This window comes from Poromitra crassiceps (assembly GCF_964638095.1).
Source record: "Poromitra crassiceps genome assembly, chromosome: 4".
NCBI classification, from domain to species: Eukaryota; Metazoa; Chordata; class Actinopteri; order Beryciformes; family Melamphaidae; genus Poromitra; species Poromitra crassiceps.
The window spans coordinates 22,790,343-22,804,669 of NC_139626.1; the positions used below are offsets into that span (position 1 = coordinate 22,790,343).

Sequence of the window (14,327 nt, forward strand, 5' to 3'; positions counted from 1 at the left end):
ATAAAAGAGGTCGGTGGTTCGATTCCTGGCTCCTCCAGTCTGCATGTCGAAGTGTCCTTGGGCAAGACACTGAACCCCAAATTGCTCCCGTTGGTGTGCCAGCACCCTGCGTGGTAACCTGCCGCCATCGGTGTGTGAATGGGTGAACGTACCTACTGACTGTAAAGCGTTTTGGATAAAAGCGCTACTGTATATAAATGCAGGCCATTTACCATTTACCAAGACGGCGCAATAACAATTTCAAATGTATTCATTTACATTGGGGGGCCCCTGAAAAGGTCCAGTGAATGGGCCCTCCCCAAATCTGCTTTCCTCATATCAACATGTTGATTAGCTGGTAGTTTAAATCAGTACACTTCCCAGGTGATGAGGTCGGTGTTACAGTGTTACAGTGTTACAGTGTTATAGGTCCCATTAGATTCTGTGACTGCCCACGGTATAGCCTGCTTTACACCTGCCAGACAACACTCCCGGTTTTCACGGTAGTCTCCCTATTTTTAACCCTTTCTCCTGCTGTGCTCCCGATTGGTCATTTCTCTCATTATTAATTTCCCGATTTTATAGTGATACAATTGAAATGGCTGTAGCGGGCTCAGTGTTAAGGCCATGGGCGAAGTTTGCGTTGGTTCAGGGGGTTCACTGAGCCCCCTAGCGGCTGTAGCAAAATAAATAAATAAATGCATGTAGGAATTTAAATATGATCTCTAGGCTATATTAAAAAATAACACAGAATAATCTTTTATTGTGATGCCTTGCTCTATACAAAGGGTAAAATAATGTGACTGTGATTATTTCCAATTAATACATTGGTTCTGGTCTCATTTCCAATGCTGTGGTATAAACCGTAGCCTGCATGGGCATCTCGCACTCTTAGAATTTTGCGCACAGAATGGCTCCAATGAGACTGCTCTGGAACTGGCTCCAAGGTGACAGCAGTCATCGTCTACACATCGTAAAATGTAAACATTAGATTGCATGCCTATTATAATTGCAATCCTGTTTAACTGCATATTGATTTTAAAAGTACACAATTTACCTGTCATTGGCAGCACAAAATGCGCACTCAATACCAAATATATATATATCGCACACTCCGAGCGATATGTAGCCTTGATGTAAGCAATGCAGTTACAACATGCGTGCGGGATAACAACTCCGTGGAGGTGTGTGTGTGTGTGTGTGTGTGTGTGTGTGTGTGTGTGAGTGACTCTTTACGTGCGGGTAAAACATCTCTTCTCTCTCTGCAGCTGTGGGCTTTTCTCTGCTACCAACATTTACACTCCACTGACACATGAGGCATTTGTGCAAAATTGCGCTTCTTTTGTCCATCATGTTGACGCAAATAGGCCATTGTGCACATTGTTCGGCCCTTATATTTGCGCATTTGCAATTATATTTGAGTATCTGCGTCGTTTGGGTGCACTGCTACTTTAGTAAATGTCCTGGCGGTCCAATTCTCATCACTGTAATTGCTTTTGTGCTGCGGCTGGAATGTTAGTACCTAGATCCACGTTCATGTGCCATGTTCATGTCAATGTTCAACATGTAGATCCACGTTCATGTGCCATGTTCATGTCAATGTTCAACATGTAGATCCACGTTCATGTGCCATGTTCATGTCAATGTTCAACATGTAGATCCACGTTAATGTGCCATGTTCATGTCAATGTTCAACATGTTGATCCACGTTAATGTGCTATGTTCATGTCAATGTTCAACATGTAGATCCACGTTCATGTGCCATGTTCATGTCAATGTTCAACATGTTGATCCACGTTAATGTGCCATGTTCATGTCAATGTTCAACATGTAGATCCATGTTAAAGTGCCATGTTCATGTCAATGTTCAACATGTAGATCCATGTTAAAGTGCCATGTTCATGTCAATGTTCAACGGTGCCGCGTCTATGTACCGACAGGCCGCAGTGCCGACAGGTCGCAATGCCGATAGCCCACAAGCAGAACCAGCTGAGCGAGGCGGCGGTGGAGCTAACCTCTCCCAGCCCCCACGCCAAACCTAACCTCCCCCCATGCCTAAACCTAACCTCCCCCAGACCCTAACCCAAAACCTAACCTCTCCCAGCCCCCACGCCAAACCTAACCTCCCCCCATGCCATGCCTAAACCTAACCTCCCCCAGACCCTAACCCAAAACCTAACCTCTCCCACCCCCACGCCTAAACCTAAGGTCGGCATTGCGGGTGGTCGGCATAGCGGGTGGACCCCTGTTCAACATGTAGATCCACGTTCATGTGCCATGTTCATGTCAATGTTCAACATGTTGATCCACGTTAATGTGCCATGTTCATGTCAATGTTCAACATGTAGATCCACGTTCATGTGCCATGTTCATGTCAATGTTCAACATGTAGATCCACGTTCATGTGCCATGTTCATGTCAATGTTCAACATGTAGATCCACGTTCATGTGCCATGTTCATGTCAATGTTCAATTGACATATTGTTGATGTTTTAATAAGTAATGGTTAGTATTTTGGTTCAAAATAAAATTATAAACTTTTTTTTTTTTGCTGGCCTCCATGGGCCCTCCCTAGAAGCTGGGCCCCAGAAATAATGTCTTAGACTGTTTTCAATAATGAAGACTACTTCACTAGTCAATGATTGTTTATCCATCCCATTCACTAATCCATGGTTCCTTTCCATTCATCTCTCTCTCCCCTGCAGCAACACCCTCAGGTTACATCAGCCATTCATAAATATGCACGCCCTCTTTATCCCTGTCCAATCAATGTCTCCCACGCTTTCCCTCTCTTCGGCTGTTGCCAATCACCTAAATGAAGTTCTATTTAAGACTGTTGCAAGTTGTAACTCACCCTGTTTGTTCACCCATATAGCTGCTGTTCCTGCGTAGCTGCTGCTTCGCCCCTCCTCCTCCCCTGAACACCACCAATGTCATGACTCCAGTAGAACTCCCTATGGGGGTTCTCTATCCTATAAATCACTGACGTCCTCCTCTTGTCTCAGAGGAGCGTCATCATTCCATGGAGTCATTCGCCAAATCTAAGTGTTGTTTTATCATTAAAGTTTATCGTACTTTCCTTCTAGTCTCTCATGATTGAAAGGGGCCCGGTACGGTTATCGTAAGGAATTTTATCACGGTCATCATTCAAACCATAGTCATATTGTCTAGATGTATAATAGAATGAACACACATCCACTCCTCACCATGCACTTGCTGAAGTCGTTGGGGTCCACCCCGGGCAGCGAGCCCATGAGCAGCGGGAGCACGTGTGCACGGCCCTCTGGGTAATGGTTGCCCGCGGAGACCAGGCTGCGTGCCATGCCGATCATACAACTGAGGGTGGCGGTGAGGGTGTGGGGCTCCGTCAGCGTCTGCATCGCCCCATAGGTCCTGTGGTGAGACAGATACACGAGAGAGGACGTTATACCTTCAATATAGCATGAGTCTCTAATGCTCTTTCTTTACTGAACAGGCAGATAGCACACACGCACGCACGTGCACGCGCACACACACACACACACACACACACACAGACACACACACACACAGCCGTGGGTCACGGCTGACTGTAGGGAACTGATGTGCACTAGGGACTTCCTCTTAAAACAGTCTCTCAAATCAGGCCTGAGCACCGACAGACTGAAGTTTACATCTTGTAGGAATAAAGTCACCCTAACACTGCACGGCAGAATATTAACAAATTACTGGGCCGTGAATGCAATCAGGACAAGGATCTGGAGCTCACCCTAAACAACACACTAGTGAGGGATCCCACTACACTGGCATCTGGCTTGAACCACTTCTTTATTGAGTCAGTAAATGAAATAGCCCAGCTCTTTCCCCCTCCTGATTGCATGGACAGCCCTGTCAACCCCTCCCACCCAATCTTTGAGCTCACAGAAATAACTGACTTAGAAGTTGCCAAAATCATAAGTAGCCTAAGGAACTCCACAGCCAAGGACGTCTTTGGCTTCAACACCAACTTCATCAAAGAGCATCAAGACGCTCTGGTCCGCCCTATCACCCACCTGGTCAATCTGTCCATTAAACATGCAGTGGTTCCCTTGGTCTGGAAGATGGCAGTAGTCACCCCAATTTTTAAAGCTGGGAAGAAAACTGATATGTCTAATTATAGACCGATAAGCATTTTACCGATCATCTCAAAAATAGCTGAGAAATGGATTGCTAAGCTTTTGGTTGAACATCTCAGCAACGAACACCCTCTGCTGCATCCCATGCAATTTGGTTTTTGGTCATCACTTGGTCATCACTTTGGTCATCACTCGACCGAGACGGCCATTTCTGTCCTAGTTGAAAAAAATCAAGGGGCTTCTAGACTGCAATGCTTGTGTCGGTGCTGTCTTTTTAGATTTAAAGAGAGCATTTGATAAGGTGAACCACCAAGTCCTTCTGTCCAGACTAACTCACTTTAACTTCTCCAATCATGCACTGAACTGGTTTAAATCCTATTTAGCCAACAGAACACACTGTGTAATGGTAGATGGGGCCAAGTCCTCCTATCTGGAGTGTCCAGTGGGCATTCCCCAAGGGTCGGTCCTTGGACCACTTCTTTTCTCATTATTTATTAATAACTTGCCATATTTCTGTTCAAACCTGCACTCCCAGATGTATGCGGATGATGCAGTAATTTTCACCCCTGCCAAAAACATCGCAGAGGCCTCTCGCCTCCTAACATCTGCTGCATCTGAGGTACAGAATTGGCTTTCCAAATCCTGCCTTTTGCTAAACACCAAGAAAACGGTTTGCATGATGTTCACCAAACGTCCTCATGCAGCAAGCCGCTCGAATGTTTTCTTCAATGATGTTGAACTGGAATTAGTATCAGAATTTAAATACCTAGGTGTGATATTAGACCCCACACTGACCTTTAAGAACCAGGTTAAAAAGGTTGCTAACTCAGTAAAATTCAACCTGCTCAACTTCAAACACATTAGACACAGCATGTCTGTAGGTTCTGCCAGGACATTCTTACATGCTATGATATTTTCTCACCTGGACTACTGTGTGACCAGCTGGTCTCTCACGTGCACATCCACACTCAAACCACTTGAGTCACTCTATAAGAGAGCACTAAAAATATTTGATAAAAAAAACCCCGCTCCTATCACTATTGTAACATCCTGGTCAAACACAACTTACTAAGTTTCAATAACTTAATTTCCTTTAAATATGCATGCACTGTTTTCAAGGTACTAAATGGCCTTGCCCCTCCCCCGCTAAATGAGTACATCAATCAGAGACCTGTATCTGGATCCACAACCAGACCCACCAGAGCCTCAATTAGAGGCGATTGTGTTATCCCGTACAGGCGCACCACCTTTGGCCAGACAGTTCTGTCTGTCAAGGGTGGCAAATTCTGGAACAAAATTCCATCGGCCATAAGGGAATGCCCAACACTAGGCATGTTTAAGGGTCAAGTGAAGAGATGGCTGAAGTCCACTCAACTATGCACACATCAATAGGGTATAGAACAGTATTATACTACATGGATATGTGTGTTGTATCTCTGTATTTTTTTTTTTTTTTTATCTTATATCTGTCTGAGTAAGTCTTCTATGTAGATCTCACTTTTTAGCTGTATGTTGATCCCAAACTCAGGTTTTAGTATCAGACTGTAATTCCTGTATATTTTGTACTCTGCACTTTTCACTTAGCTATGTAGAGCTATGTAGAGCTCTAACTCAGGTTCTCACTTTGCATTGTGTTTATATTTTAAATATGTTTTGTTGCACTATGTTACTTTTTACCCCTATTAGGACTATCTCTCTGCATACTTGCACTTTGTATTGTGTTTACATTTTAAATATGTTTTTGTTGCACTATGTATACTTTTTACCCCTATCAGGACTCTAAGCCTGTATCATCTGGCAGGGGGACTAACAATGGAAATCCGTCTTGTGACTGCAATTGTCTTGCATTTACATTTTTTTTTAATGTTCATTAATGTACACCTGTCCCCTATCGAACAAATAAAATTAATTTAACACACACACACACACACACACACACTTACTTCTCCAGCACAGGTGGGATGGTGAGTTGCGGGGTGAGGAGAGCCAGGTTCTGCAGAGCGAAGGCTGCATCCATACTGCCTGTTTTACTGCACATCACCAGGAGAGGGCGACCAAACACACAACAGACAGACGGATAATCGCTCCAGATTACTGTAAGGCGGTTGTGTGTACAGTGTGTGTACTTGCTAGATAGGCTGTGATCTTGTCACATCACTGGCTGGCACAGACTCAAATCCCATGCTCAGTGGCAGATAGTGTTTCCATGGTTACAAGGTCTTGATGGTTGGCTATGTGGACCTTGATATTAAAAGGAATAGTTCACCCAAAAATGTAAATTCTGTCATCATCTGCTCACCCTCATGCCAGTGTAAACACAGGTGAAGGTAGCTCCTCCCCCTCATGCCAGCTGAAACACAGGTGAAGCTTGGCCATAACACACAGGGAGGTTGCCAGCACAACTCCATAGCAGCCTTCTCCAAAACAACTGAAGTCAAACAATTTACACCATAATTAAGTGCCAATCTTAACTACATATGATTTATTTGCAACAAATAATGGTGTATAGTAGGTCTTTATATTCACAGTGATTGTTTGGCTGTTTTAGGTCCCCAGGAACTTCAGTTGTTTTGGTGAAGGCTGCTAAGAAGTTATGCTGGCAAGTAACACATTTCACCTCAGACTCCTACATTTCTTTATAATAACATAATTTATAGTTCAAATACTCATACACATTCCAATAGAGGGGCAAGAGGTGGACAGATAACTTTACCCCGACCAAAGTCCAATTATATGAAGAGGGCTGTATTATACCGGGCGATCGTATCGTGGAACAGTCTTCCAGGTGATGTTCGTTCCATCAAAGGAAAGGCTAGTTTTAAAAGGAAACAATAGATCCTACCTATACTCATACATACAATCCTGATTTATATATCATCTCTTCTAGTCTGCTTGTTATGTCTGTTTTGTAGATCACAAAGAAAGAAGTGTTCTAATCGCATGTTCAAATTTTAGTCCGCTGGCTAGCTTGAGGGCTTGTGGACCATGCTTCATTGTTTTATCTGGTTCTAAATTAGCTTTTATCTCTTGTTTTCTTCTCTCTTTTATTCTTATGTGATACATGTTTTTTGTGTATTCTATTTCATTGTCTGTCATGTAATGTATATTGTTGTCTTGGACCCCAGGAAGACTAGCTGTCGTCTAGGCATCAGCTAATGGGGTTCCTTTTTAATAAACAAATTATAAACAAATAAACCTGTGTTTCATTTGGCATGAGGGTGAGTATGATGATGACAGAATGGGTGAACTGTTCCTTTAAAGTGCCCATGAAATGAACTCCCATTACTTTTAGTACCTGGAAAACACAGCATCTTTAATGTTGACCTCATGCTGCACTAGTAGGCAACAATAGACATTTCTAAGCAATAAAACCATCAGATTTTCTTTTTACAATCCCGCCCCTCTGCACCCCTCCCATCAAATAAAACTGCCTTTCATGCTTTCTCTTACACTGAGAACATTGTTTTATTCTGCAAGGATCTACTTCTGAAATGAGATGCACAGTGAAGAGCCAACCCCCACCAGAGTGCAGTACCTGAACATGGCCAGCAGGGCGGCTCCCATGAGGCTGCGGCTGAACTCGTGCAGGTCTTGGTCGGTCAGCCTCTGCTGGGCAGGGACCGGTGTGATCCAGCAGGGATCGGCGTGGCGCTCGCGGTGCACGCGGCGCACCACACTCGCCGGGAGACGCTGGAGCAGCCGCATCAACCGGGACTGTATTAGGCACACACACACACACACACACGCACACACACGCGCGCGTAAACACACACACAGTTCGACATTTGCTTTATCATCCATAAACACATTCTGTGTGTCCACCGTAAACAGATCCATGGTATTATTCTTTCCTCTGGCAGTTGTGCATTTCATTATTCTCTGCGCACAGAGGGCCAAGTCCTGAATGACAGGTTATAAATCAAACCAGCCTGACAGCAACCAGCTGAAAATGCATTCACGGCTTGCTTTCTGTGTGTGTGTGTGTGTGTGTGTGTGTGTGAGGGAGAGAGAGAGAGAGTAAGACAGAGAGTAAGAGAGAGAAAAAGAGAGAGAGAGAGAGAGAGAGAGAGAGAAAGAGAGAGAGAGATATTACTTACCTGCCAGCGTCCATGGTTGGACGGATGGTAGAAGGAGGCGATGCTGTTGAAGAGGCAGGTCAGCTCTTTCTGCGCAGGGTTCCCCGGGCCGCCCTGCAGGGGTGGTAAAAAGAAATCGCTATTCGGCAACTGCAATATTACAAACAAATCTTTTTTGGTCATACCTTTTTATGAGAAAAACTTTATATGTACCAGTAGGGCAGTGATCCACAGCACCAAGTGTCCGATGTCATAGGAGTTGGTGAGGTATCGCGGTGCCACCATTTGACTGACCCCCACTGGCAGGTTGAGGCTGCGCAGGATCCTTGTGAAAATCTACACAAACACATCGTAACCATGGCACAGCAGTCTCCAATAAAATACATGAACAGACACACAGACACATCCCCCCAGCGCTGCTCATAATGACTCACTGTGGGAATATAAGGGGTCCAGTCCACGTAGCCGATGTTATCGTTGGCCAAGCGTGCAAACAGGTTCACTAGGTGCTGCAAAAGAACATCAGTCACTGTACGCACAAAGGACATTTTCTCCTCAATTAGAAGTGACATTAGACGTGTCATTCCAAATGATCTATAGCCATTTTGGAAAGAGAGAAATGTTCAAGAGGAGAGGAAGTGTGCACCGCCAGCCTGTTGTAGGCCAGATGGCTGGGTAAAAGCAGACTCCAAGCGCTAATGGAAAATTATATCCGCGGAAAATTATATACACAATACAGTTTTTTTTATATCACCCCCCCCCCCTTCGTGTAGAAAGGAGCCAGTAACCCTTCTCACGGGGGCCATTTTGTGTCAAAAAGGGGGGGTAAACACAGGTGCAACAAAACACTAATGAGGGTTTCACACTTCCATGATTGGAATGTGGAAACCCTCATTAGTGTTTTGCTTGCACCTGTGTTTATTCTGCCTTTTCGACACAAAATGGCCCCCGTGAAAAGGGTCTGTTGATGTGGCTCGGGCATCTGGTAAGGATGCCTCCTGGTCGCCTCCCTAGGGAGGTTTTCCAGGCATGTCCAGCTGAGGGGAGACTAGGTGGAGAGATGACGGAGCAGACCGAGGGCTAGGTGGAGAGATGACGGAGCAGACCGAGGGCTAGGTGGAGAGATGACATCTCCACAGTGGCCTGGGAACGCCTAGGGGATCCAAAAATAAATAAAAACAGCTTGCACACTGCATGGGCTCCGTTTTCACTGATTTATTTTTAGCACCAAAAAAGTTACGTTTCGAGCATCAAGCTCTTCATCAGACTGGAGTCAGACTTCAAGACGCCTCTGGATCCCCCAGTCAGAGCTGACTAATGTGGCCAGGAAAAGGAAAGTTTGGGGTTCCCTGCTGGAACTGCTACCTCCGCGACCTGATCCCAGATAAGTGGTTGAACATGATGATGATGAGTTTCCCCTGTTTCTCTCCCAATTGTACTTGGCCAATTCCCCCTGCTGTCCCGGTCGTTGCTCTTCTACCCCCTCTGCGGATCTGGCACCTGCCTCCTCTGATACATGTGCAGTCGCCAGCCACTTCTTTTCACCTGAGAGCGAGGAGTTTCACCAACAGGGGGTAGCACGTGGGAGGATCACGCTATTCCCCAGTCTTCCCCTCCCCCCCGAACAGGTGCCCCGACCGACCAGAGGAGGCACTAGTTCAGTGACCAGGACACATACCCTTCCCACCCGCAGACTAGCCTGTATGCACCTATTTCACATCCCATCTCAAGCAGCCATTTTGTGTAAAAAATACAGGAAATAACACGATATAAAAACTAAAGCCCATGCACTGACATCAATTGTATAGCCGTATAGCGTATGGATGCCCGAGCAAGACGAAGGTAACACAGGGACTTGAACCTGCAACCCTTGTGTTGGTAGGTAGGAAATCTGCCTGCCGCTGCACTACCCGGACGCCCCCTGCTATTATTTCCTTTTTAGTAAAGTAAAGTGACATCATTCACACTGTTTTAAATATACATTATCGTTCCGTCCTGCAATGTCACCAATGATTAACTTCAGCTGACATGCACTTTCAGGCCATTTAGCACTTTGTAAACACTTTGTCACATAAACTCAGAAAGTTATGTGTTTATGTGTGTGCATGTGTGGTGTGTGTGTGTGTGTGTGTGTGTGTGTGTGTGTGTGTGTGTGTGTGTGTGTGTGTGTGTGTGTGTGTGTGTGTGTGTGTTTGCGTGTGCGTGTGCGTGTGTGTCTCACCCCCTCCCAACTTGGCTGATTCTGTACTGACATCCAGAGATTCATGAATTCATCAAACCACAACCTGAAAAAAACAACAAAGAAAAACATTACACACAGACACACACACACACACACACACACACACACACACACACACACACACACACACACACAGACACACACACAGACACACACAAAGACACACACACAGACACACACAGACACACACAAAGACACACACACAGACACACACACCTGAAGCTGCCGACGAATTCCCCATCCATCCCCAATTCCCCAAAATATGAACTCACTCTCTCCCCCGTAGATTTTGGAGGGGCGCGAGTAAAAACCCAAACGGAAAAACAGAGTATTAAAGATGATGTATTGTGGAAAGTGCACGGAAACTGCTGATGAATCCAAGACTAAATCCAGACAAATAGCTTTTGAAAGAGTGAATACACATGAGGAATGCACTGAACGCTGTGAAGACGCTCGGTAATTGGAACACAACCACGGAGGGTGTGGAGAGAGGGGCAAAGGGCTCCCAAGACGGTGAAATACTCGCCAAAGAAGCAGAGGGGAACCACTGCTTATGCCAAAAGAACACTATTGTAGAGCTGTAATGATCAGTTGATTCATCGATGAGTCAAATGACAGAAAATTAACTGCCAAATGTTTTTATAATCGATGAATCGTTTAGACACATTTTTAAGAGAATAAATAAATACTAAGGTCGTTTTCACACTGGAACGTTTAGGTCGACTTAACTGAGTTTTAGGGCCAAACACGGCGCGACTGGGTCAGGGTGAACATGCCACTCGAACTCGTAGTCGACGTAACTCACTCGCTCTCGGTTCAGCTGGAGAGGGTGGTTTCGGAGCGGCTTGCGTCGCCCTAAAGGTGCTCTTATGCTCGAGCAAAGCTCCGTGGGGGTGGGGCCCCGCGAGTCTCCGTGAGTCACCGTGCAGACCTCGCGCTGGGGCAGATGCCATTATACTCAGAAAGTGATCAGCATGTATTGTGTGCATTGTACAATGGTGAAAACAACCCGTGAAAAGTCGCAATGAAACGCTGTGCAGTACTGAGTGCGCTTTCACTCTCAAACGACCGCACATCAGCACATGAAGGACTCACCAAACTTGTTTTTACTGAAAGCCGTTTTTACTACTCAGCCCTGATAGCCTACTACTCTGTGCTGCTTTTAATCTCTCTCAATAATGCTCTCAACACAACACATTTACTTGGTGAAATGACTAAAAACGAACAGTTGCAAATCTAAGTTTATAGCCTACCACATGGGTCAAGAAATGTGGCGAAAACACAGCTCAGTGTTCAGGGCTCAATGGTTTAAATGCGGCCATGTTTGGAGAGAAGCTCGCGCTGTTAGAAAAAAAGTCAGGCACAACGCGAGCAGCCGCTGGAGCTGGCGCATAACCACGCCCAACAAATTTACGTAATTTGACGCGCCCGCCCCTCGCTCCACCCCCGCGCCCTTCACGGCAGGGTGAGCATAATTCAGCCTTAACCCTACCCTAAATACGGCGCGAGTGATGTGTGAACGCGCGCCGACTTCAGCTCGTTCTAATGCTGTATTTCTAATGTTAACGTCAATTCAGCGTTCACAAACATTGCATAAACAGTTATTGGCCAAATTACCACCAAGGGCATAGCAAGCCTAGCGTTACAAACGTTAATGTTTACAACTTACCTGGCTGTTTGCCGATAATATCTGCGTATGGTGAGGGCTTCACGGTTCAACAGAATCAATCTGCGCCTTGTCCTGCTTTGTCTGGAGATTCGCATCCGCCGCCTCCATTACATGAAAACATTGTTTTCCAGACGCAGCCGTGCCTCGTTTTCAAATTCAACACTTTCCCGATATTGAAAGAGACAAACGATGTAAAATGCAAAAAGCAGTACCAAGAGCAAACGGCATTGTTCATTCTCCATTCTCCATCTAGGGACAAATATTGCAAACTAGCTTAGGATAAATGTCAGGATATATAACAAAGACTGTGAATGCTCTATGTTTATGTATCTGTCCCTATAGAAATAAACTTTTCAATCAATCGTTCAGTTCTGTTTACATCCCGCCGGGCTTCCTTTCCGGGTGGAATTACGCTATACGCGTCTACTTCCGTCTGGTTGGCATGGATACATGACGCTCCACTCTGTAGAACGACGGCCTGGGCGCGGTGATAAAAAACACATGTGAAACGAAGCCGCTCTAGTTGAAAATTGAAACATTGTATACTTTTCACTGCTGCGGCAGCGCCTGGCTCGACCCAAATATGTGTGAAAACGACCTAAGATTCTCTGCTTCCAGCTTCATAAATGTGAATATTTTTGGGTTGTGGACTGCTGGTCAAGACAAAAGACGACATTTGAGGATGTCATCTTGGGCTTTGGTGTTTTCTTTGCCATTTTGTGACATTTTATAGACCAAACGGCTAATCGATTAGTCAAGAAAATAATCAACAGATTAATCCATGAAAATAATCGTTAGTTGCAGCCCTACACTATTCAGGCTTACAGCTGCAAAGGGGCAAAAGCTGCCATAGGAATACATGGCGTGCGTGTAAAATATGCAATGCATTCTGAGTGAAAACAGTCTCCCTGGATAAAAGCACCCACCAGTTGGCATACATTGCTGTTTATACTCTGGGTGTATTGAGCCATGCGGGTCCACTTACTACTTGCATACATTGCTGTTTATACTCTGGGTGTATTGAGCCATGCGGGTCCACTTACTGGCATACATTGCTGTTTATACTCTGGGTGTATTGAGCCATGCGGGTCCACTTACTGGAAGCCCTGGCCGTGGTCCTCCTGGGGCAAGATGGTGGGTAAGAACAGCTCCATGTTGCTTATGGCCTTCTGCATGATCACATCAAACACACACAGCAGGGGGCGCCACTCATCCAGCATCTCCTGGGTGGACGACACCGGGAAATACCTGGAAAATCCAACAATCCACAATCCACAATATATATATATCAAAAGAACTTCCATTTTCAATTTCTATTCATTCAAGCACTTTCAATGTCTATTTGTCTATTTTCAAAAACGTTCAATTGCTTGACCCCCCCCCCCCCTCTAATTCACAAACTTCCAAGGATTTCAAGGACCTGTGGGAACCCTGACAGACAGACATGAGCATAAACAGGTATAGACAGACAAACACAGACACAAACATGGAGCGATACACAGCGCGCACGCACGCACGCACGCCCACACACACACACACACACACACACACACACACACACACACACACACACACAAGCATGAAGACTCCCAAGTGCAGATCAAAGAGACGCATTATCAAGGGAAAATACGAGACGGAATCGCAGGGAATGAGACTTACAGTCTGCAGCTCTTGATCAAAGCCTTCAAAATGTTATCCACCGAGCTGCAAACAAGAAGAGGAGCAGTGTGTGAGCGTGCACGTGCCTGCGGGAGATTTCTGCTTTTACTATCTGGCGCCATCCGAATGTCCCCCACAAGGATAGAAAGCCTACAAATGTAATCATTTCCCAGACCTCTTTTAGGACAAGGGCAATTCCAAGGTTGGAAGGACTGTAAAAGTTATATGCAGAGAGAGAAATATTTAGGATGAGGTATGGATAAGCATTGACGTTAGAAATGTAATGATGGGTTGTTAAAAACAAGGTTAGGAAATGAATGAAAGTCAATATGTGTCCTGACAAATGAGACAAAAAGACGTAGCCTACTTGGGGAACCAGATGAGGCCGAGGTGCTCAGTTTTGGAGTAGATGACCCTCTCGTACAGCTCGTACAGCGGTCGCCACGGCAACTGTAGGTCATCTCTTGACAGCAGCTCCTTCTTCCTGTTATTAGAAAAGGAAGTGAATTATCAAAGTGCGTTTTTCTCCTCTTTATTCACATTATGTAGAAGAGACAGTCTGGCTTGAGAGACTAACAGGAAGTGTAAACAAACACAAAACGGAACCG

General features: G+C 45.3%; 1 protein-coding gene across 1 annotated transcript in view; it reads right to left on the bottom strand.

Moving 5' to 3' along the window:
- psme4b (proteasome activator subunit 4b) overlaps positions 1 to 14,327 on the bottom strand; it is a gene marked incomplete at both ends in the record, with an annotated part of 45,196 nt that overhangs the window by 29,897 nt on the left and 972 nt on the right. The window contains 10 exons of the mRNA XM_083635825.1: positions 3,186 to 3,372; positions 6,017 to 6,103; positions 7,609 to 7,787; positions 8,171 to 8,263; positions 8,363 to 8,485; positions 8,584 to 8,658; positions 10,371 to 10,434; positions 13,159 to 13,308; positions 13,720 to 13,764; positions 14,087 to 14,203. Coding sequence (XP_083491951.1) covers positions 3,186 to 3,372; positions 6,017 to 6,103; positions 7,609 to 7,787; positions 8,171 to 8,263; positions 8,363 to 8,485; positions 8,584 to 8,658; positions 10,371 to 10,434; positions 13,159 to 13,308; positions 13,720 to 13,764; positions 14,087 to 14,203 — 1,120 coding nt within the window. The remainder of the gene's footprint in view (positions 1 to 3,185; positions 3,373 to 6,016; positions 6,104 to 7,608; positions 7,788 to 8,170; positions 8,264 to 8,362; positions 8,486 to 8,583; positions 8,659 to 10,370; positions 10,435 to 13,158; positions 13,309 to 13,719; positions 13,765 to 14,086; positions 14,204 to 14,327) is intronic.